The sequence below is a fragment of the Rissa tridactyla genome, chromosome 12, assembly GCF_028500815.1.
Source record: "Rissa tridactyla isolate bRisTri1 chromosome 12, bRisTri1.patW.cur.20221130, whole genome shotgun sequence".
Classification (NCBI taxonomy): domain Eukaryota; kingdom Metazoa; phylum Chordata; class Aves; order Charadriiformes; family Laridae; genus Rissa; species Rissa tridactyla.
Window position 1 is genome coordinate 10,983,762 of NC_071477.1, and position 22,811 is coordinate 11,006,572.

General features: G+C 50.8%; 1 protein-coding gene across 2 annotated transcripts; it reads left to right on the plus strand.

Moving 5' to 3' along the window:
- Window positions 1–2,588: 2,588 nt before the first annotated feature.
- Window positions 2,589–22,282, plus strand: HNF4A (hepatocyte nuclear factor 4 alpha). Of its 2 annotated transcripts, none has more exons than XM_054218915.1 (10): window positions 2,589–2,833; window positions 6,526–6,703; window positions 8,576–8,670; window positions 10,993–11,099; window positions 13,582–13,741; window positions 17,092–17,175; window positions 17,675–17,830; window positions 18,118–18,354; window positions 19,029–19,151; window positions 19,801–22,282. In XM_054218915.1, the coding sequence occupies exons 1-10, from the start codon at window positions 2,713–2,715 to the stop codon at window positions 19,941–19,943; spliced, it is 1,404 nt and encodes a 467-aa protein (XP_054074890.1). In that variant the 5' UTR covers window positions 2,589–2,712; the 3' UTR covers window positions 19,944–22,282. The 2 variants fall into 2 exon arrangements, with proteins under 2 accessions (XP_054074890.1, XP_054074891.1); XM_054218916.1 differs by having other exon boundaries at window positions 6,529–6,703; window positions 19,801–22,276.
- Window positions 22,283–22,811: the final 529 nt, after the last annotated feature.

Here is a 22,811-nt window from a genome sequence, read left to right on the forward strand (position 1 = left end):
CCTGGCATAGGAAATGGTGGGTGGAGGGAACAGAAAAGGGTGACAGGAGGAGCGAGGAATGAGCCTGAAAGCTCAGCTTCCCCTGAGCACCTGGTCTGGGAACAACCTTCGCCTTCCAGTGGGGGTTTGTCAGCTACGAGTTGTCTCTGGAATAAAAATGACAAAACATCTTCTGTAGGACAGCAGTGTTTGAATCACCCCCACAACCAGCTGCTGACTTGAACATCTCCAACCTAAAACAGCGGCAGGGGTCCTGTTAGCTAGTACAGGCCATGACTACATGGGCAAGCTGTCCCAAAGCCCACCACGCAGGGATGGCACGGGGAGATGAGGACTCCCCAGGCAGAACATCCCTGGGGAGACAACTGTCTCCTGCAGCAGACCGTGCCCAGGGAGCAACCAACACGTTTCCATCATGAGCCCATCTCCAGGACAAAGGAAGCAGGGGGTGTCCTTGGCTGGTTTTGTCCTCGACCTCCACACCAAGACAAGGAATTTGGAAAGGGGCACCAGTGACCGACAGAAGACACCGGTAGTGAGAAAATGATAGTCAACACGACCCCGGGGCGGAAAGCGCCATGTCCCATTGACAGTCCCGGCCTCGTGAGCCACCTAATGCTCTCCAAACTTCCCCGCTCCTTATCTGCCGCTCTCCTGCACACGCTGCCTCTCTGATTTCTATTCCTGGCCCTCTTAATCCCTCCTGCCCGGGGAGCAAATGGCCTTTTCATCCTTTTTTGCTCAGCAGGCGATTTAAGCAAAAGGTTTGTTTTGCTGAGCAGAGGAAAACAGGCCATGTTTTTACAATATTTTACTAGACGCTGCGGCAAATCCTGCACATATTTGACCTAGTGTCTGTAGCACTTATCTAATCAAAGGGATCACCGTGGCCCGGCCAGGATTGGGATGGAGGTCCCTGGGACGAGGCCACGGCGGGGGCTATGCTCTACCTTAGCATCCCCATCCCAGTGTGCGCACCGCAAAAACAAATTTTGGCTCAGGACTGCTCCTGGTGAAGGGCAGAGCTACTGGCACGTGAGCGTGGAGAGCTCTGGCCTCTCTCTTGGGAACGCAGACCGGATGACTGTTTTCCTCGCAACAAAGGATTGTTTGTCACCAGTCCCCAGTGCGAATGCAGGGGCTGTCCCCTGGGCTCAGCTTCGCTCCTGCAGACCTGTAGCCTTAGGGTAGAAGAGCTATTTGGAAGTGCTGCGTAGGTCATAGTTTCTGGGGGCAATGGCTGCTTGAACAATCCCTTGGGTCCTAAATTGTAAATAGCAAATCATCGCTAGCATCACTGCCCAAAGGCACATGCTGTTGTGGAGCCAGAGACCTTGGTGTCACGTCATGACAGTGATGCCACCGTGGCCAGGGCGGCTTGGGGCGCCAGCGGGGCCAGGGCTGCATTGGGGTGCCTGGGAAGCACAAATACAAGCCAGTTGGGAGCCTAAATCAGCAGTGTGTGGACTCAGTCAGACGCTGCTGGTTGCGAAATCACGGGGATGTTTTCAATGCAGAGCGAGCTGATACCAAACCATTAATTGCTGAATGTCTTGCGCCATCCAGCCGATGCCATTCAGTGATTGATTAAATTCCCACTTGTTGATCTTGCAATTACACTGAACCATCTCAGCCCTGTCCAAAGCAGAGGAGTGATGTTCCCAGGGTCAGCTGGGGAGGAGAGAACCCAGGTTAGCAAGGAGAGGACAGGCAGCTCTGCTGCTCGCTCCAGTCCCCCCTGCCCAGGACCAGTGGGTCGGACCCCAGGTCTGGGTAAGGAGGCAGAGCTGGCACCTGCAGAAGGAAAAATCTCGCTGCAGAGTAAAGCTCTGCTGTGTTGTAAACTGCCTAATGAAAATTTTAAGACATGTCAGTCAAAACCCAAGGCCAGGGGATGTCCGGCACAGGGTGGCTCTGGTGGTGGAACAGGAGCAGTCCTAGCGATGCCCAGGACACCTGTGCCACCCCCTGGCCCCGCTTGCCATTTGGGCACGGCTGCAGAGTGGGACCTGTTTATAGCGCATCCAGCCCCTGTAAAACTCAGTTTATAGGGAAGTAAAAGGAGTTGTATGTCGTTACTTTGCATAGCAACGTGTAAATTGCCAGGCAGGCAATGACCTTCTCTGACAGGGAGGGAGAAAAAGCAAAAGGTGTGGGAGGGATAGAGGGAGTGAGGGAAGAGAAAATCAGGGGGAGAAGGCAACCAACGGTGGAGAGCAGAAGGCAATGACAGAAGTGAAGAGCAACCTTGTTCTCCTGGTGGGGCTTCTTCCAACTTTTCCACCCCAGGTACAATTAAGACCAACACCGGCAGCCCGGCATCAAGGTCAATAGCCCGGGAAGGTGTTCCTTGGGTGGCAAGTGCTTGCTCCCGCGGTGCTGCCTATGCCTGGGAGCCGGGATCGGCAAAGTGCCTCGAGATTCAATCATAAACAGTCAACAGGAATCACTGCTGCTCCACCAAAAAAAAAAAAACAACCAAAAAAAAACCAGCTTAGCAGCGTTCGGCAGTGGGTGAGACGATTAAAGATTAACCCCCTGCCTCCTGCCTCCACCCCTCTGGGGAGTATAGGCCTTGAGGCTCAGCAAATCCTTTCAGAGAAATATTTGAAATAAAAGACAACAGATAGGGGACGCAGTGAAGGCAGAGGGAGGCAGAAGGGCCAATAGACTTGGACAAGGGAATCGGTACAATCTGGCCCGTGTTTGCTGATGATAATGCGCCTTTCCAAAGCCCTAATAGACATGGAGATGGCAGATTACAGCGCAGCGCTAGACCCGGCGTATACCACTCTGGAGTTTGAGAACATGCAGGTGCTGGCTATGGGCAACGGTAAGTCCCCTCCGTCTTCTCCCCTCCATTGCGGTGGGATGAGCCGAGGGCTGCAGGAGGAGAATTCCCTGGGGCGGCCACTGAAATGCTCCCGGGGAGGGCTGAGGCATGGCGGGGGTGTCAGCCATGGGGCTCCCAGCAGCTCACTGGGGGGTTTCTGCTTTCCCCGGGGAGAAACAGAGGTGGCGGAGCAATGCTGTGCTCGGCGTAAGCGGGATGGTGCCCTGCAGCTCAGACACCTTGGAGATGGGCAGATGCCAGGAGATGGGTGCAATGAGAGGTCCCCACCAGACATTCAGCCCAGGGACCGGGGCTGAGCACGGGTGGGTTTCACCTCCCCCAGACCCCAGCCAAGAGAAAAGACTAGACAAAAGTTTCTGAGCGAAACACTACTGACAGCTCCCCGGACAGATGACCGAGCCCATGGCTCCAGAGCAGAGAGCCCGTCCCACCCCAGCAGCAGCTGGAGCTAGTTTTGACCAGAGCAGAAAACCATTTGTGCCTGAAAAGGGTGGAAATCACTAGGAAAAGTGACTCAGGCGTTGCCCCTGCAACACGGTCCTTCCCCATCAGCGCTGGGGTGTAGGGTGGCATCCCCTTCCCTGGCAGCGCTGCAGGACCAGGAGGCTCAGCCCCTGGGAAGAGGCAACCTGGTGGGGACAGACAAGTGTTCCCGTGCCCTCGGCAGGATGGGATCACACAACCCACCAGGATTTGCAATGCTGGCCCACCCATCTGGGGACCAAGGAGCCCCGGTGATCAAATGCTCAGAGATAACAGGAGATTCCTCTCCAAGTCCCCCCTAAAGTCTCTCTAAATACGAAGTTAATGACTAAACGAAGCACGCTGCAGAAGTGACCCCTCAAGCCCTTTCCTCCTGCCTGCTGCGTCACCGAGGCTGCCAGAGCACCCCTGTCCTGAGGGGGCTGTGCTGGCAGTGTGGGCTCTCCCCTTACAGCCTGTCTTGGGGTCTTCCCTGGTATACAGCTCTGCTCTCTCACGGACGTGACAGCGTGGTGCCGAAGCAGCTCTGCTGTGCAATAACCCCCTGCCACGCTAGGTCTCAGCCCCTTCTCCGCTCCCCAGGCTGGCCTTACCCACCTGGGGGTGTCGGGGCTGAGAGCAGCCCCCTCTGTCTCCGCCGATGCCCATCCAGACCCTCCAGGAAAGCCCAGGTCTTGCTCCCTCTCTGTGCTCCTCTCCCACCCAACATGCACAAGCTCCTGCGCAGGGGGTTGCGACTCGCCCCCCCCAGGACTGAGGGCTCCACGGGGCAGAGGGATATGATAACTCTATATGACAAGATCAGGCGCAATATGAAATATGCCCTCGGGGTAGATGAGTCAGCTGGGTCAGGCGGCACCAGCACCTTTCCTCCTCCTCTGCCCAGCTCCAGACCGGGGCAGGTCTCATCTCCAGGGCTGCTTTGGCACGCTGGCAACTGCCTGCAAAACCTCTGCCGCAAAACCTCTGCCTCCTTTTCTGGCCAAGGACCACAGGAGAGCTCGGCCCCTGCCCCACACAGCTCCAGCCCAGAGGTGGCTGCTCAGCAGTGACCAAGTTTGACGCTGTCACAAACCAAATGCATCCTGTGCTCAGACTGGAACCTTTGAAGGAGTTCCTATCCTCCTAATACAAGTCTCTACCACGAGAGCACAAATTTTAAGTAGGATTCCTTCTTTCCTCTATTTACCTTAACTCCAAATCAATCCCGCTAAACCCACTTCACTGCAGCAGCCAGAAGCCCACATTTCTGGACTACAAAATAAACTTAATTGGAAAATGATCCACTAGGCAATTTCACTGTCGGTTGGCTATCAGACTAAGATGTTGTAATTTCTTTGATAATGGTGCCAGTTTTTCCTGTTCTATGTTCATCTGATTACAGCATGACAGACTGCTAAAAAAGGATTTATCTCAGCCGTCACAGATATACAAGTAACAAGATTATAGGCAGATCAGCTCTTGCTCTCTAAGTCCTATGTTTAGCTGAAACTGGAAATCTAACTTTCCTTCTGGAATGACCTCCGTTGAGCCGAGCCCCTGGGATGCATTTAGAGGAAGGATGTTTTTGGAGTTCAGAGGGATGAGAGAGAGCCAGAGCAGGCCTAGGAGGAGCCCAGGGCTTTGGGAACGGAAAGAGGAGCTTTGCACACAGAGAAGTGTGGCTGCACAACAGGGTGTGCCAGGCAAGGACACGGAGAGGCAGCAAACTGACTTGGGAAAGAAACACAGGAGGGACACAAGGAATGAGAAAGACAGAAAGCAGGCAGGGAAATGAAAGCTGCTGCCACAGGCAGAGAAGGGGCTGGCTCAGGATCCCCTGTGCCGGCTCGCTGCTGGGGTTCTCAGGATCCACTCCAGGTTACTCACGGCAAGGGGTGGCATGAGGAGGCTGTGCAGCATCTGCTGCAACATCCCTTTCTCTGCAAAATAAATGCTAAAGTTGTATCCCTGCCCCAGGCAGCATTGCCTTAGCTTCCCCCAGCACCCACACTCCAACTGCTCCTCTTGGGACCAGCCTTTTTATAGCACCCAGCCCTCTTTCTGCTGGGTGCCAAGTGGGAGCAGCTGTGGCCCTCCTGGGCTGAGAGTTAACTGCATCCCTGCCAAACCCAGAGACCAGGGACCGATAGACTCAAGTATTAAAATCCCAGCAGGTTTCTATGGCTTTGTAGATCCCAGGTATCATTTGCAGCCGGGCTTTCCACTGAGGCAGGGGAATGTGCCCGTGCTGATACAGGAAAATGTGCATGGGAGGAGACAATTAGATCAACTGAATTAAGGGCTGATCCCTTCAGCCTTGAGGTTTGTTTGGCTTGCTGGAGGGGTTTTAGTGTAGGGCTTGCATGGTTTCGAGCCTTTCAGATGTGCTTTGCTACAGAGGCTGCTGCAATTCCCCACCCTCCCAAAAGAGCCCTGCAATTGCCAGCCCTCCTTGGCCTGTAAGGACTGTAAGACCCACCAATCTCAGCTGTGGTGCTACTAGACTCTGGAAGACACCCAGCATACAGCCTCCATACATAGCCTCACCCTTTCTTTCTGGGTTAGCTTCATCAGTCCTTCCTTGTAGTGTTTGCCCACGTGAGTTTTCCAGATGAAGTTGTTTGAGTTTCTTGTGCGCTTAAAGTCTTGTTCTCCTGAAGAATGGCCATGCAGGCTGGAGCTCCACGCCTGGTAGAGAGGCTCTTCAGCAAAGGGAGCTGGTCACTTCATTTCTCTAATAGCGTCTGTTCAGGGCTGTCTCGGGCTCTTTTGGGGTTATAACACAAACACGTCCCTAATAACTCAGCTGCTCACCCTGAGCTGTAATACCTCAGCTTTAACTCTGCACCAGTTTTTTCTCTGGCCACACTACTGCAGCCCAAACCGTCTGCACACCTCCAAGGAATTTTGGCCCTGCTCTGTGACTCCTGCAAATGGGTTTCCATTTTGTCTGAAGGCATCACTGGAGTCAGGCCTTTGGGACGAGCTGTCTCACCCTGGCACACGGGGAGCTTTTGCACACTCAAAATGCAGTAACTTAAGACACTCAGAGCACTCATCTCTGACACCTCTCTGACCGGCCCCTGCTCCACAGCCTGCCTGCAGCTGCCTGGTTCCTCCAAAAATCAAGTCTCTCACTGGAAACTGAGTTAGGAAATGTTGGCTGTTTGTCTCACTGTCTTCTTCTTCCTGTGCCCTTCCCAAAGCAGACACGTCTCCATCAGAAGCAGCCAACCTCAACACTTCCAACAGCATCGGGGTGAGTGCGCTGTGTGCCATCTGCGGGGACCGCGCCACAGGGAAGCACTACGGGGCTTCCAGCTGTGATGGCTGCAAAGGCTTCTTCAGGAGGAGCGTCCGGAAGAACCACATGTACTCCTGCAGGTAAGGACAGAGGGGACAGAGTCGCATGGCTGAGATAAAACTGTCCCTAGGAGCTGAATGGCAAAGCCCTCAGAGCACAGCAGCACAGTCCTTCATCCTCTTCATCCTCCCTGCATCCTCCATCGCCTTCCCTGACCTCACCCCCAGCTGGGACGGGCCAGAGACATCCCTCACTCTGGGGCTGCCCTCCAATGATCAGTGGGGAAAGACCCTTGGAGGTCTTACCCTGTTCTTTATGGGCCAATCTCGCGTTCTTTGCAAATGGATGTGGCCAACCATGGATGCAACCAGCGAGCAAAGTGGTGCCGGGGGGAAACCTTATTAGAGGGGCTGAGCACCTCGCTGCTCTGTGCTCTGAGTGCAGCACAAACCCTGCTCTCTCCCTGGGGGCACTTCAATGGCCTCCCTTCCCTTCTCCACCATGAGATGGAAGTGTGTCTGCCATCTACCTAAAATGCTGTCACTGCCTGTTACATGGTAAAAGAACATCTAAAGACACAAGCTGGGGAGCACGGCATGCACGTCTCTGCGGATGAGACACACATGTTGCTCCTGCAACTCGTGCACTGCACCTTGTGTCATTGGTGGTAGCTCATGGCTCTCCTGTGCCACCAGTGGCTGTGACCTGCCTGCTCCCTGCTCTGAGCAACTGAGACATAGAGAGTCGCAGGGGAAATCGAGGAATCCTCAGCTCAAACTGTCTAAAACACTTGGGCTTTTTGAGTGAGTTACTCCTGATGGCCTGACAGCCACTTAGAGAGCATGAACAGCAACACGACTCTAAAATCTGAGGGACGGAAAACCCTTGATTTGTGAGTGCACATGAAGCACATTATCACTTGCACCCCAGCGTTATTGAAGCTGGCTGCCCAGGGACCCCCCTCCCTACAGCTCCAGCGGGAAAAGCCAAGGTGCCCAGTTCTTTGGAGATGACAGCTTTTATGTAAGTGCTACAGAAATGCTTAAAAAGCTGCTTTCAGGCATCCATGTGGGCAAATCTTAGCTTGGGGCTTTAAAAAGGATGGTAGAAACAAGCCTTTTCAAAAGCTACAGCACTCAGCATGGCTGAGAGCCCTTTCCCAGCGCTGTACTCCTTTGTCTTTACTTTGCAAGCTTGATTAATCTGCAGTAAATTAGAGAAAATTTGCAAGTGAAATGCATGTTGCAAATGGCCACCAGGCTTGTGCTACATACAAGAGCCACACACATGGGAGACCAATGTTTGCCCCGCCATGTGTGTTGGATTTGGTGATACAAGTGTGGAGGGAAGGAACTGGTTGCTTCCCAAGTCCCCTCTGAAGCGCAGGTGGCTGCAGAGCTGTAGACATACCAGCGATGCTGTCCAGGGGTCAGACCTGCCTGGATCCCAGACACAGCCCTGGAAAGACGCAGGGACGTAAACGCACTTCTTAACCTGACTATCTCAAGAACAGCCTTTTATGCTTTTTTTTAAAAAATTCAGAATAAATGCATTCTTCCGCTGTTCTAACTGGGATCTAACTTACAATAGAAGCTACCAAGTTGGCTCTGACCCTCCTGGCTCACGCCTTTAACTTCACTGGGGCTTGTTTAGTCCATCATGAGCATCCTGTGCCCAGTGCTTAGTGGGTAAGACCAGCAGCCTGAGCTCCTGCGTGTGACTGTCAGCTCTAGCCCATCCTTATTGAACATCCAGAGGGAGAGCAGAGGGCTGAGATGTTCGGTGCAAAGAAGAAACCTCAGGTTAAAGCAAGCATGGAAATTGCACAGACCAGGGCTCTTCTCTCAGGGTGAGCCTCTGGGAACCTGCTCTGAGCATATCTTGGAGCTGGAGTATCTTGTCCTGCCTTCAGGCTCTGACTTCCTGCTCCTCACACCTCTCTCTCTTACCAGGTTTAACAGGCAGTGTGTGGTAGACAAAGACAAAAGAAACCAGTGCCGATACTGCAGGCTTAAGAAGTGCTTCCGAGCAGGAATGAAGAAGGAAGGTGGGTGATGGTGTGGCTTCCCTGCACTCCCCCCCAGCAGCAGTCACGCTGGCGGCATATGTTTGAGGAAGCCCTAAGCCCTCGCAGCCCAAGGCCGGTCCCTGCTGTGTACATACTTGCCCAGCCAGCTCAGCCCTGTCTTCCCTCCACAATGCTCCCCTGTTCACAGATCCAGACATCACAGGGGGATTTAAGGGGAGTTTTGGCCTCCAGTTGTGAGCCCTGAATGTGCCCAACCTGCCCCGCTCCCACCCATGCGAAGTCTTTGCAAGCAGCCATCATCCCAACAGCTGAGGGCAAGGCATGGGAGGGGGACCTGTGGGCTCCCAATTCAATTTCAGGGCACCTCTCAAAATGCCAGCAAAGACAAGCTCGCGAGAGTGCCCCAGAGTCACTATGAAATCCACAGGTAGATGGGCAAGTCCAGCAAAGGTCCGACTGTCACTTTGCCCCTCTTTTTCCTAATGTGCATATAGGTTCTTGCTGCTTCTCTGCAGAGACCTCAGTTTTATCTGATACATCAGTCACAGCAGAAAGGCCCCAGAGCAAGGTGGAGCATTTTGGCTATTTAACTCCATATGAAATGAGTAAAGATATCCACCCCCCTGCATAGCCCAGGCTCACCCCACCAACTTCCCTGCCTCTCTGCCTCTGCAGCCATTCCAGGTCCCCATGACTCAGACACAACAGGACAGGATTCACCCCTTGTTTATCCCTGCTTGGTTCTCAGGAATATTCACAGTGGCAAGGAAACCCGAGGCTGCTGGTCACCCTGCTGGTGACCCCACTGGTGGTCCTGCTGGTGACCCTGCTGGTGGTCCTGCTAGCGGCCCCACTGGTGGTCCTGCTGGTGGCCCTGTTGGTGGAGGGACAAACTGCCAGGAGAAGCGCAGAGGAGCTGCCTGGCACCCTGCAGAGCTCACCCCATTGATGTCTGCAAAGGGACAACTGTGAAGCATTTGGTCCTGTTGTTCCACGTAGAGAAATTAAACCTGTGCTCCCCGCAGTTCACACCCCCTTGAGGAGAAACTTAGGAGAAAAGGGTTCCTTGAAGACACCAGGGAAGTACCAGCAGTACCTGGGTGGCTTCCCCAGGAACACTGGCCTGTGGGAACACCTCTGAGCAGGAATATTTCTTCCCTGTTAAAGGGGATGAGGTATTGCAAGGAACTTGGCTTGGCTTTTCCTGAAGAACATAGGAATCCTCCTCTCCCCGCAGCGCCCGCTCATCCCATGCCCAGAGCTTTGCTGCTGTCTGTTAATATTCAATAGAAGTTACATTAGGTGCATGACCAGCTAATACTGAGCAAACATTTGGAAAACATCATGGCGTGACTGAACTCGGGGGCCTGCTACTGATAACAAGCAGCATAACCTTGAGAGCTCCTATTTACAGCCGCTGACTGCAGGGCTTTTCTTCTGGCCCAGCCTCATTATTGCTTTTTATCAGGCAGATTTATACATTGAGAACGTATTAATCCAGAGAGCCACCAGCCTAAGGCAGGAACTGTTCTGTTTCCCCTGCCATCGATCAATACCTTGTTTGAGCAGATGGCTTTGACTGGCGTGGCTGCGGTGAGTTACGGCCAGCCCTTGTGGCAGATAGAGAGGCAAATCCTCCCCCTCAGCACCACTCCTCCTGCTCCGGCTGCTGCCACCTCGAGACTCAAAGCCCACATCCTCAAGACTAGACCAAGCAGGGAGGCACGATGGGGTCAAACCTGTCCTGGGATGGTGTCAAACCTGTCCTGGGAGTCTCTTTACAATACGGTATGAGAGAGCTCTGTTGCTCCAGATAGATAAGGAGGAGCTATTCTGCACTTCCTTCCTTATTGTAGCTTAGATGGAAGTTTTCCAACGGCACATACACAGTGCAAGAGCTTCCTGGAGCTCACAGAAGTCATGTGGACAAAGAAGCCATGCAGATACCTGACTCCTCCATTTCATGCATAAGCTTTGGGCTGCATGTGTGAGCGTGGCCACCGTTTCAGGCCCCATATCTTGAAATCAAAAACCTCAGAGCCAGATCCTTGGAAAGGAAACTTTCCCATTGAACTCTACAGGCTTTGAACCAGGTGCCTGGGCTCTGAAATGACCCCTTCCCAGGAAAGCCTAATAAAGTGAATGTGAAAACAGAACCACCAGATGTAGTCAGCTCTCGCAGGCATCCCATCACAAACCAGACACAGCTGCACCTCTGCCCTGCCAGGCAGGGAAGCTGGGAAACTGCAGCTAAGGAAGGGGAACGCCAAAAGTCTGTGCTAGTTTTTGGTGTGCATTGCCATGAACGACCTGCCGCTCAGACAGAATACTCTCTTGCAGCTGTACAAAATGAACGGGACCGAATCAGCACCCGGAGATCAAGTTACGAAGACAGCAGCTTGCCCTCCATCAACGTCTTACTGCAGGCAGAAGTCCTGGCACAACAGGTATCTCTTCGTTCTTCTTTGGCAAACACAAAAGCATCAGGCACTATCTGGCCAGTAGAGCCAGTTGAGTATTTACCAGCTGAGTCTTCAAATTACCACCTCTTTTCTAAGTAACTTATCTGCCAACTCAACACTGTTTTTTCAAAGGCATTTGTTACCTGAAACCACCCCTTTAGTGCTCCTTGGTCCAGAACTCAGTTATAATAATATGCAATAATCTGTTCTGCTTTGATGGGACATGTGAAAGCTGGAGAGCCTGCTGGAAGAAAATAGGGTAGAATCATTGAAAATCCAAGGAGCTGTGGCCACCTACGCCAGCCGAGGGGCTGGCCTCGCACGAGCAGCCTCCCTTCCTTGTTAGGAACTTTGGATTCTGGCTTCCTGCAGAGTTTCATGAGGAATCAGTTTTATGCAGATATTCTTTCCAGTGTTTGCTAGAAATTCCCCATTTCCACGAGCATACTGCCAAGACTTATTTCCCAGAGTGTTCACTTGAAAGGATGACTCTGACTTAAGAATCTGGATGTTGCAAATGGTGTACATCAGAGCAGCACTGTCTGGGAGGACACAGGAGGGGATGGGAAAGCAGTGGCTGCAGGGTGGGTTTGTCTGCAAGAATAAGCGATGAGGATGGGGCTGTGCTGGAGGCAAGAGCTGCCACCCTTCATGGCAGCTGGGGAGAGCAGTGCTCCTTTTCCTGGGGAAAATGAAGAGGGATTCAAATTGATAGTCTACGTTCTTCCTTGCTTCAGGGGTCACATTACCCTGAAGACTGTCCAGGCAGATGTTCCAGGACAGGATATGCTGTGCTCTGGGCTCCATGCTAGGGCTCGGGCTGTAAGGTCCACTTTTCCCAGGAGGGGATATGCCAGAAGGGCTACGGGCCAATCCTGCACGCAAGAAACATCCAATCTCATCCCACGTCTCACCTGGTCTTACGCAGGCTGTAACATATTTATATACCCTATAAAAATAATATTGGTGCTGCTCCCAGAAGTGTGAGATAATGGGGTCTCAAGTCACCAGATCTAAGGACATTTCCAGGAGTCTGAATCCTGCAGTGGCATCACATGTAAGTCTGGAGCAGGGTCTGCTGATAAAAACTACAACCATCGACAAATCCAGGGGAGCTCCTGCTCCCCCACAGAGCACAGAGACACTCATTAAACAAGGCAGGCTCCAGCACAGTAATTGGTAACTTTTATGTGCCTAGCTAATTAGAACGAGATACTGCTGAGGAGCTGCTTTCTCCAAGATCTCGGGTCACTCACTCAGAGGTCTTTATTTATTTGCTAAGCCTTCCGGGCTCTCTGATTAGGGTAATACATGGTGAGATTTTTACAATCTTATTTATTCAATAATAGCTCGAGAGCTGGAAAACTTCCAGGTAACGCAACCTGAAAAAAAAAATTGCAGGTGGCATTTGAACTCCATTTCCTTGGGGAGGCTGGCAGGGTCCAAGCTGAAAATGCTGGCAGGAATAGGACAGGAAGAGCTGATGTCGTACAAGAGCAGAGAGGGCAGGCAGAGGGCAGTGATGGGGTTGAGTTAATTGCTCACAGAAGCATGAGGATAAAGTAGTGACTAAGGGCAAATTTTTAGGTGAGCTGGGTGAGCAGCTATGCATGAGAACCGGCCAGGAGGTTGGGTGCGTGGTTTGGGAGAGATGTTCTTTCCAGCTCTGTGTGACTGTACTTGCAGAGCTGTCAGGCTTGTTCTTTGCAAATGAAGTGGCCCTGTTTGCCCTTGCAATCACAAAATTTGACCTGTGCTGTGGGCATGTTTGTACATGCACAGTTTTGCCAAAAACAGCCTAAAAGCTGGGGGGAGGTGGGAGATCGTTGTCTTTAAAGTCTGTCTTTAGCATTTCAAAGTGGGTAATGTCAAATATAAATGACCTGGTGCTCACAGAAAGCAATGTCAGACCTGGGAAGCTACCTTCAGCAGAGACCTCTCGTGCTCACGCTGACTCAGAGAGAAGAAGTAGAGCCTGTGTGTCTCCTGTCTAAAGCAGACGAGGCAGGTCTGGCCAAGCACTGGCTCTGGAGCAAGGTGGAGCAGTTCTCTGCCCTTTGGTGGGACCAAGTAGCTTGTGCAGCAGCACTGGGTGGACGTGTCCTTGCTACTGATGAGGCTGGCTACTACACGAGCCCCTCTGTTCCCTCCTGGGTCTTGACTGAGCACATTTGTTCAGTGGGAGGAAGAATTTGGCTTTAGAAACATTTCTTCTGTGCTTTCCAGTCTATTCAAAGCATGACAATTTACCAAGATGATCCACAGCCTCAGCTCTGAAGCATTTCATGTTCACAGATCCCCAAGTTGAGCTCAATTTAAATAAGTTGTGCCACATATTTGGGGGGCTGGATGTGCAACAGAAAAAGTAATCATTGATGCTGGAGTCTGCCACCCATGGGCTGGGGATTTTCTTGTCTATGTTTCCTCTGTGGCACTGAAAGCTGAAGGACCTCTTCTCTCCTTCCAGATATCATCCCCGGTTCCTGTGATCAACGGAGACATCCGAGGGAAGAAGATTGCCAACATCTCCGACGTGTGCGAATCTATGAAGCAGCAGCTGCTGGTGTTGGTGGAGTGGGCCAAGTACATCCCTGCCTTCTGCGAGCTGCCCCTGGATGACCAGGCAAGTCCCCCCCCTCCACCCCACCACACTCTGCCCCGTCAAAGGCAGCAGGGAGCCGAAGGAGAGCCAGGCAGCTGAGACCTTCAAAGAAAATGTGCATTGTTCGCTCTGTTATCCTGACTGCTGCGGCTGATTGGGAACGGCATCCATACAATGCCAGCGCAGGCCATTTGCATGGGCAGCTAATCAGTCGATGAGCACAGTCATGATAACACTGAGCTCAAATTAGGTACATAATCAGGTGCGCATTTTGCATGGGTCTATCAGTCAATTATTTATTAATTATCATTTGTGCAGCACTTTGAAAACCCAAAGTGCTATACAAATACTTAGGGTAATCAGACTTAGTAGGACAGATTTCTAGCCTAAGGTCAGCTCAAGACTTAAAACCAAATCTGCTTGTCTACCTTTCTTTCTGCCTCTTGCCCAGACATATGTCTGTATCCATTCTCCTGGTGTGGAATTAGTGAAACTAAACACTAGTTTGCTCCCAAGGCAATAAGAAAATCTCTATTCAGAGTTAAAAAACAGAAATATATTTGCATTTAACACAAATTACGAAAATTACATTTGCTGGTTCCATAACCAAGATAAGCACAGTGGGCTTGATGTCCTCCCTAAAACTATACTGCAGGATCTCAGGCAGCCTGAGAGATACAAGGAGGTATCTCCTGTGTAAGTCTAAATTTCAGAGGTCTGCAGCAGATGTTGCAGCACATGACATGTGCCCAGCCTTGAACAGCACATGTGCATGATGGGGGGCTCCAGAGAGAAGGGACAACACTTCTGGCAGGGAACAGCACTTCTGGCAGTGGCCAGCCCAGGTCCTGTCACAGGTAGGAATGTATTTCCAATCTGCCTCATGTACAGTCACAAAACCAGCACGTGTTCTCTTCAGCTAGGATCAGTCTCCAGCCCTGTTGACCTAGAGGTAATTTTTATATCATGAAGAAAAAGGATATCCAGAAAGTGAGAGTATCCAGTTGATCAAAACCCCCTAAATCCTAAATCTGAGCTCTTCAGTGATCACCCAGCAGCACAGAGCCCTGGGGAATTCAGTGGTGTTAACACAGGAGCACATTCCCTCTTTTCTATTGTGTGCAAGCGCTAAATTGTTTAAAATGGTAAGAAATCTGTTAAACGCCTAAGGCAAAACACAACTCAAAAATTATGAAACCCAAAAAGCACTCCAACGGCAAATGACTTTCACACAGCAAACAGGCTGCAGTCTAGCGGAGGCTCGGGGCAGCTCTGCATAACCCATTGCATCCTTTTGGATGCATCCCATGCCATTTGGAACAGAGGCACTAAACCTGGTTAATAACTCTGCAAATTACAGCAATTTCCACATGAGCTCATTTTACAATTGTGGGGCTGCAAAATTTCTCAAAGAAGAAAACAAAACCTAAAGGTGACATTGTCTGAACCCTGCCTTCCCACAGGGGAGAGGCAGCTCCTGGCATGCTCCACAGCCTCGTCTCAACTGAAATAGGTCTTCTGTTACGACCAGCCATCCCCCGTCATGGCCAGTTCCCAGTCAGTCCCAAAGGGCTTGAGAGGAAAGACTGTGCTGCATTAAAACTAATCAATTAAGGCCATCCATGCTTTTGAAGGATGGCGTGAGAACAGAGGCAGCAGACACTCAGGGGAGTGCGGGAGGAAGGACAGAAATACCAGCGAGCAGGAATGAACAAAACTATGTGCAAGCCAGCTGCCCAAGGGGCGCGAGAGCCAATCAAGACATGCCCAGTGGGAACATTTAATGTTGGAAAACACGGTTATATTGCCATTAAAATGTTGCCTGAGAATGAATCGTCTCTGCCAACATTTTTATAGGAAAGGTCATACCGAACCCCTCATTCTTCCTCTCCACCAAAATGTCAAAGTACTGGGTTTGGTGGGGCAAAGCCGTTTCATTTCAAAGTTAAAGTTCTACTCTGTTGTGTTACAACTTTTACATTTATCCTAGTTCACAATGGAATGATGTTTCTCGGGTTGATCACTGCAAGAACAAATATCAAATGAGATGATTTTACCTTGTTGAAGTAATTTACTTTAACCCTGCTCAAACAAGGAAATTTTATGGAAACAAAAATGGTGGTTCCAAACTGAGCTTTCTTGAATTTGCACTAGGCAGGAAATTTCTGCATGAGGGGTTTGCTCCCCTTGGGACTCACAGTTTTTCTATCCTTCTCTAAGTTTCATCAGATAGATGTCCTGCAAAGCTCAGTTTTGTGCAGCTCTGGTAATTACAAGCAGCTCAGGTAACACACCCACCCATGTTTGGATAGCGATAGAGAGAGGCTAGATTTTGGCATATAGATAAAGGTTCCCCAGCATCATGTGTGTGTAGTCTTTTTGCAAGGACCTCCACTCTGTTTATTTTGCATAACTCTCTTTTACCCTCTGCAAAAAAAATCCCTCTCAGACATCAGGACCTTTTCTAACCAGAGTTCTCTTCTACAGGTCACACATTCTCTGGGTATTTCTGGTAGTGTAGGACTTCTTTTGGCTTTGTCAGATGCTGAGGGATAACACACTAGCAAAGGGGACCATTCCCATCAGGACACACTTTTCAGAATCTCTCCATTAATGTTTAATGATAGTTTTCTCCAGCAGAGGCTCCTGGCTGGACATTAAGAAGCCTCTGTGTCAGGCTGTCCAATTGTTAACTTCTGTTTCTGCCTAAATCTCTGAAATTTTTAACCGAAGGAGGGCAAAAGATACAGAACATTCTCAGGAGCCACTGGAGGGTGTAAAAAGAAACACTTCAATCATTAACATCAGGGCAGAAAAACATCCCTTTGTCTTCCCCGGCCCAAATGCCCATTTCTGCGCAGGGAACGAATGGCCAGAGGGTGACCCCACCAGCCGGGCGGACGTGGGTCCCCATGAGCGCGATTTCAATGGGAGGTGGGCACGGCCCAGAGGGACAGTAACTGCCCACAGCAGCAGATCGTACTTCTCACCTCTTCCCAGGCTGGAGCATGGTCCCTGGTTCTGCACTTGGTAGGAGTTGTTCTGTCTGCAAATGGCCCACAGTGAACACATCCCACTGCTGGTGTGAGGTGCTGGGACAGTCTAGCATGGTTGTGTTCGTGACATGTGCCGTGAAGATGGGATGTCTCAGGTGCTGTCTATTATCTACTGGTTCTGCCGGATTTATAGCTGTTTATGCACAGTAATAAATCATTTTTTGACCACTTTGCCTGACTGTGACATGAGAGGGTCTCTCACTCCCCATCCTTGAGTGCAGTACAGGAATGTTGGGCTTTCCCTCTTGCTTATGTGAAATCACAGCCTTGTCTCTGTCCATGCATCACCCAAATAGCTTTTCCCTGCCCTTGCAGGTAGCACTGCTGCGAGCACACGCAGGGGAACATCTGTTACTGGGAGCTGCCAAGAGGTCCATGGTGTTCAAGGATGTCTTGCTGCTAGGTAAAGAGTGCGCTTCTGCTCCTGGCCCATCTGCTTCTGCGAAGCTTCCCTGCCGGGGTGAAGGAGAGGGTGGTTCAGTGTTTGTGGGCATCCTTTTTGCAGGGGGGTGGCTTGATCTCTTCTGTATTTTAGCAATCTTAGCACAACCTTTGGGTGCAGCTAGGCCTGGCTATCATCTACATCATGGCAAAGCTGGGGGACTATGAACATTCACATTGCCCTCCCAGGGCTGTGTAAGCAGGCTGTGGTGTGATTGAGAAAAAGGCTCTCGCTCCTTGCAGCGTTTCCTTGCTTGAGTGACTCCTGAGTAAGGAGAGGCTGCTCTGGCAACACAGATCGGCATTTCTACCAGGCTGAGCCAGAGAAGGAGGAGGAACTTCTTAAGTCCTCCACCCTCAAAATTATCTCAGCGTTGGCTACCTGGGTTTTGAACTCCTTGCCACCCTTGGTAAGTCTTGTTTAATGACATGGTGATGGTTTCTGTGTTGTTTGTCCAAAGGAAACGACCACATCATCCCACGGAACTGCCCTGAACTGGTGGAGGTGAACCGTGTGGCCATCCGCATCCTCGACGAGCTGGTCCTTCCCTTCCAGGAGCTGCAGATAGATGACAATGAATATGCCTGCTTGAAAGCCATCATCTTCTTTGACCCAGGTACGCTCCAACTTGGTGATGGTTACCATCAGAGGGGACTAGTCTGGGTTATGCTGACTAATAATGGCCCTGAGTTGTGGGAATGCTGCCTGGTCTCCTCTCTGGGCCAAACTATTCTTAGAGGAAGGGGAGAAGTCAGCCTAAGAAGAGAAAAAAAAACATCCATTACAGCAGATGATACAGAATGAGAGACAGCTCACCTCAGCCTGCACCCAGACTTCATGCTATTACTGAAGGGTAGTTCCTAGGGATGCAGCCTGGATATTTTGCTCTGTGGGTTGTTTCAGATGCCAAAGGACTGAGTGACCCCTCCAAAATCAAGCGGATGCGGTACCAGGTGCAAGTCAGCCTGGAGGACTACATCAATGACCGGCAATATGACTCACGGGGCCGCTTCGGGGAGCTGCTGCTGCTGCTGCCTGTGCTGCAGAGCATCACCTGGCAGATGATAGAGCAGATACAGTTTGTCAAGCTCTTCGGCATGGCCAAGATCGACAACCTGCTGCAGGAGATGCTGTTAGGAGGTGAGTACTTGAGGGTCCTAGAAGAAGCCTCTCAGTGCTCCCTGATCACTCTTCTCTCAAGAACCTTCATAGCCACTGTTTCCTACTTGAAAAAGGTAGAGACAGTCTGTATGCGGGCCAGCCCTTGACTCACACAAAGTCATCTCCCCCCATCATTGGCAGTAGTAACAAAGGGTCCTTCATTTCTCACCTGTAGACATGCATTAGCTGTGCATCTGTTTACGGAGAGGCGTCCCCTCTGCACGTAGACAAGCCTTGCTGTGCAACCCCCAAACTCCTACCAGCCAGCCATTTCACTAATCCTCCTCTATGTCAGAAGGGAGGCATCAAAACAAAAGGGTCTGAAAGGTGAGGTTGAAAGAGTGTCCCAGATTTTCTACTGGGAGCATCCAATCAGACAAAACAAAATGAAAAGTTACCACTGTGATATTCTTTACATGGAGGTGTGACTCAGGAGGAGAGGAATATAATCCTGTATAAGAGGAAAAGCAGGCTGCAGGCAGGGGTTAGTGAGCCCAAGGCATCCATGGGGGAAGATGGGGAGGGTGTGCTCCGATCACATACGCACAAACTAATCATGCACAAAGCCTTGGACATTGTGGTGCCGGGGGTCTGCCCATCTGAACTGTCTCCTTCTCTCATCGTGGCAACTAATGTCATATGCACGTTTTTAGGTTCATCAAGTGAAACGCCGCATGCTCACCACCCCCTGCACCCTCATCTGATCCAGGAGAACCTGGGAACAAACGTCATTGTGGCCAACACAATGCCTCCTCAGATGCACAATGGGCAGATGTGTGAGTATTGCCAGACGGACGGTGAGCTCCCAGGAGAAGCTGAGAGCTTTCCAGCGTGCCTGTGGAGGTAGTTTGCAAGCAAATTTCCATGCAAGACAAGAGTCTCTGGTAATGAGTGTGTGAGAAATTCCTATGCAGAAAGGAGGGAAAGACAAACAGAGACGTGGGTTAGATTAGATTAAGCTAGACTAACTGATTCAACAAGATGTTCCGTATCAGACTGTAACTTTTATCAGGCCCTTAAATGTAGGGACGAATGATCCCATCCAGTGCCTACTGAAATCAGTGGAAAGGCTCCCCTTCCCTTGAATGGTTCAGACACACCTCACTTTGCCCTCTGCAAAAACACAGGAGAATCTGGTCCACCACATGGGGCCACCACTTGGGAATCTGGGCTGAAACAACATCAGCTGACCAAAAAAGTGGCCAGTACAGGTCAAAATGCCAGTAGTTCCCCTCATTCAGTGTTCATTATTGTGGCTCTTCCAAGTCACCTAACCATGTCTCTGTGTCCGGGGCTGCCTTGCAGCAAACATTAGGAGCTATGGTTTTGCTACAGAGCCTTTGCTTTGCTTACACCTGAACCTGACATGACTGAGGGCAGTTCCCAGTGCTATCAACTCTTCTAATTTTATTTCTCTCTCTGTAGCTACTCCAGAAACTCCACAGCCATCTCCACCTGCAGGCTCAGGACCAGAGCAATATAAGCTGCTGCCCGGAGCCATTGCAACCGTGGCAAAACAGCCCACCTCCATCCCGCAACCTGCCATCACGAAACAGGAGGTCATCTAGCAATCTGTAGACCAGCTGGCCTCGTTTAGAAGACCGTGTGGGAGAAACGCCCAAATTGACTCTGCCACTGTGAAAAGAGAAGCCATCCAGAGGTCACTGGGCACTAACACATGGACTTGCTTATTGGACTCGTCCACCACCACCAAAAGCTGTCTTCCTGCAGCTACGGACAGCATGTGCCACGGGCAGCCCCCAGTACCAGAACTAAGGTTGAAGCCTTACTGAAACCCTCAGTCCTTGTAAGAAGGGCCAGATTTCTGCCTCTCTCCATGGAGAGGTTGCAGTGACCGGCTGGGGACAGTGCAGCTGGCTGTTCCCCCATTGCTACCTCTCAGCGTTGGTTCAGCACACACCACACCCTGAGAACAAGCAATTCTCTGTGCTTTTTGAATGGAGGGCTTCCCTCCGCAGCCATGCCAGCCCCCCAGACAGTCCACAGTCCAGCCAAACTTGATGGAGATGGAAGCTCCCCCAGGAGCACTGCAGCAGGTGAAGCACAAGGGTTTTGCCTAGGCAGCACTGGCAGAACCACTCCTCAGCCTTGGCTAGTCCCAGGTCTTTGCATGGTGTCACCCTCCAGCAGACTAACCCCCGCAGCCAGGTCTAACAAATCTGTTCAGCTGATACTGGGGCAAAGTCTGCTCCACCGGGATTCTCCACTATTTGGATCCTTCTGCCTTTTGAGGGGTTTTGTTATTTCCGTGCCATGACCGCCCTCTCACCACAAGGCCCAGAGGGGCAACCACTGCCAAATCCTTCCTTACACCACTTACTGCCTCCTCACTACCTGGACTGGGAAGTTGGGGGACCATGGGATTCAGGAGATTTCAGCTAATGGGATGGGGTCACCCCCATATGGGCTGGCAGTGGGCAGCACTGCCCAAAATATCACTGGCCCCACTACTGCTTCTCAGCAGTCAGAAGATGACCACTGGATGCCTATTAGGAAGGAAACAGGGGGGAAGGACATATGAAGGGGAGAGACCTGTGAGGGTGAGAAGAGCCCGAGCCTCAGAGATTGGACCAAGACCTTGGGCTACCCACGTGCTGGGAGCATCGTGACCCAGCTTTAATTTAAGATATGCCATATTTGTCCAGTCCAGTGCCACTCCCTCATCTTAGAGTGAGCGGCTGATAAAAGATTTATAGGTCTTCATAACAAGATACGAATTCGTTATGGCGCCTTCAGACCTCAGAGGGTTTGAAGGCAGCAACCTCAAAAACACAATGCTTTGAGTCCTGCAAAGAACGATAGAGGTCAAGAAAAGACCCTGTCTTGCCCAAGCCCCTTGGGTCTGCCCCAGCCTTGGCTCTGCACCTGCCTGCCCTGCTCACTCCCTGCCACAGTCCCTGTTTCTCTGTGCCAAAACCCTGCAGATGTGACCTTTGGTTTACAGCTGTAACCAGGAAAGGAGCCCTCCCGTGCCCAGCGCTCGCCTCTCCAGCTGCTGGCAGGGCTGGAGCTCGCAGAGCCCTGCACGACTTCAGGCCTGAGTCATTTCTGGCAGCGCAAGGCAGTAGCTGCTCCAAGTAACCACAGACTGTCTGGGGTGCTGGCCTCTTGGGAAGATGAAGCTGGTGGAACCACAGCTGCCGAGAGGTCCCTGGTGGGGACGAATCTGAGACAGCCCAGCCAGAGGAGCTGTAGGTCTGTCCCTTGATTTCCAATGCAAAAACGAAACCACTCGCCTCGCGCGGACGGTGTCAGAAGTATTGTATCGTCTCTCAACACTGGTGGCATCGTACCGAGTAATTTATTGCAATGATGAATCCAATCATTTTCTGTAAATTATTTTGTAAATCACATTGATTGTTTATAATTGGGAGATTAAATGCAAAAAACCCCCGTAATAACCAGACTGTCTTTTCCAACTGCAGCAACCTTTTTTCCTGTATGTAGAGATACTCTGTGGGGAATCCTTTTTGGTCCATTTGCACCAAGCATTCCTCGATACTGTACATTAATTTTTGCTGGTTACTGCCTTCCAATGGAAACAGAGGAATATTTCTTCACTAGAGTTTGTATTCATAAAAAAAAAAAAAAGAAATAAAGGCAGAAATATTTTCTAACATTTCCCAGACAGATGGATTTCTTTCCTCTGGGAGGATTTATTTTAAATCAAGGGGCTCACCTCCTTGTTGGTCTGAGCACAAAGCATATATGTATTGAGGAAAAAGCCCAAACAAGTGTTTGATGCTGTTGCCAGCTGTCACTATTTCCTGGCAAGCCTCATGTTAGCTGATGTCTGTTCTGAAGCCACGTGTGCAGGAATCATAAGATTAAATGACCATCCCAATTTTCATTAAAAGAAAAACAAACATGAAGAATAAATATTTGCTTTCATGATTCCAGAGAGACTGAAGACCACACTCCGAAAGCCAAGCAAAGGAAGCCAAAATATGTTATTAGCATTTCGAACATGTTCATTTTTAAGTATCTCCTGTATTTCAGAGGTAATTTCTGAGCACTTTGGGGTGATGATTCTGCTTTGGTTCGCACACAGCCAACCTGCTGCTGGCAGCAGGTGCAGCCAAAGGCAGACTGAGCCTACAGGGCACAATAAGATGATAAAGTGAAAGTCAATTTGTCACTGCTTGTAAAGCTGAAGAAATACACTGACAATTAGAGAAGGCTCTTAATGACCTGCTTTTCTGATCACGGGACCCTGCTCTCAGCTGTAGCATGCCCAGGAAGATAACAGAAAGAGGGGAGAGAGGGAAAGAGGGGATGGCTGTAAAGATTAGGTATCTGGGGAGGAACAACATTCAGCATTTTCAGCTTTGATCTGCAGCAGATGCCCCTCATGTTCCCCCATCTCCTGCCCTCAAGGTGAAATGAGGTGGGCAGTCTCATCCCAGGTATGAGGA

Excerpts from the sequence above, each read along its gene's own strand:
- HNF4A (XM_054218915.1), top strand. The coding sequence starts at position 2,713 with ATGATAATGCGCCTTTCCAAAGCCCTAATAGACATGGAGATGGCAGAT. Across the intron at positions 13,742-17,091 it reads GCCCCTGGATGACCAGGCAA|CACTGCTGCGAGCACACGCA; the intron begins GTCCCCCCCCTC and ends CCTTGCAGGTAG. Across the intron at positions 19,152-19,800 it reads GATGCACAATGGGCAGATGT|CTACTCCAGAAACTCCACAG; the intron begins GTGAGTATTGCC and ends CTCTCTCTGTAG.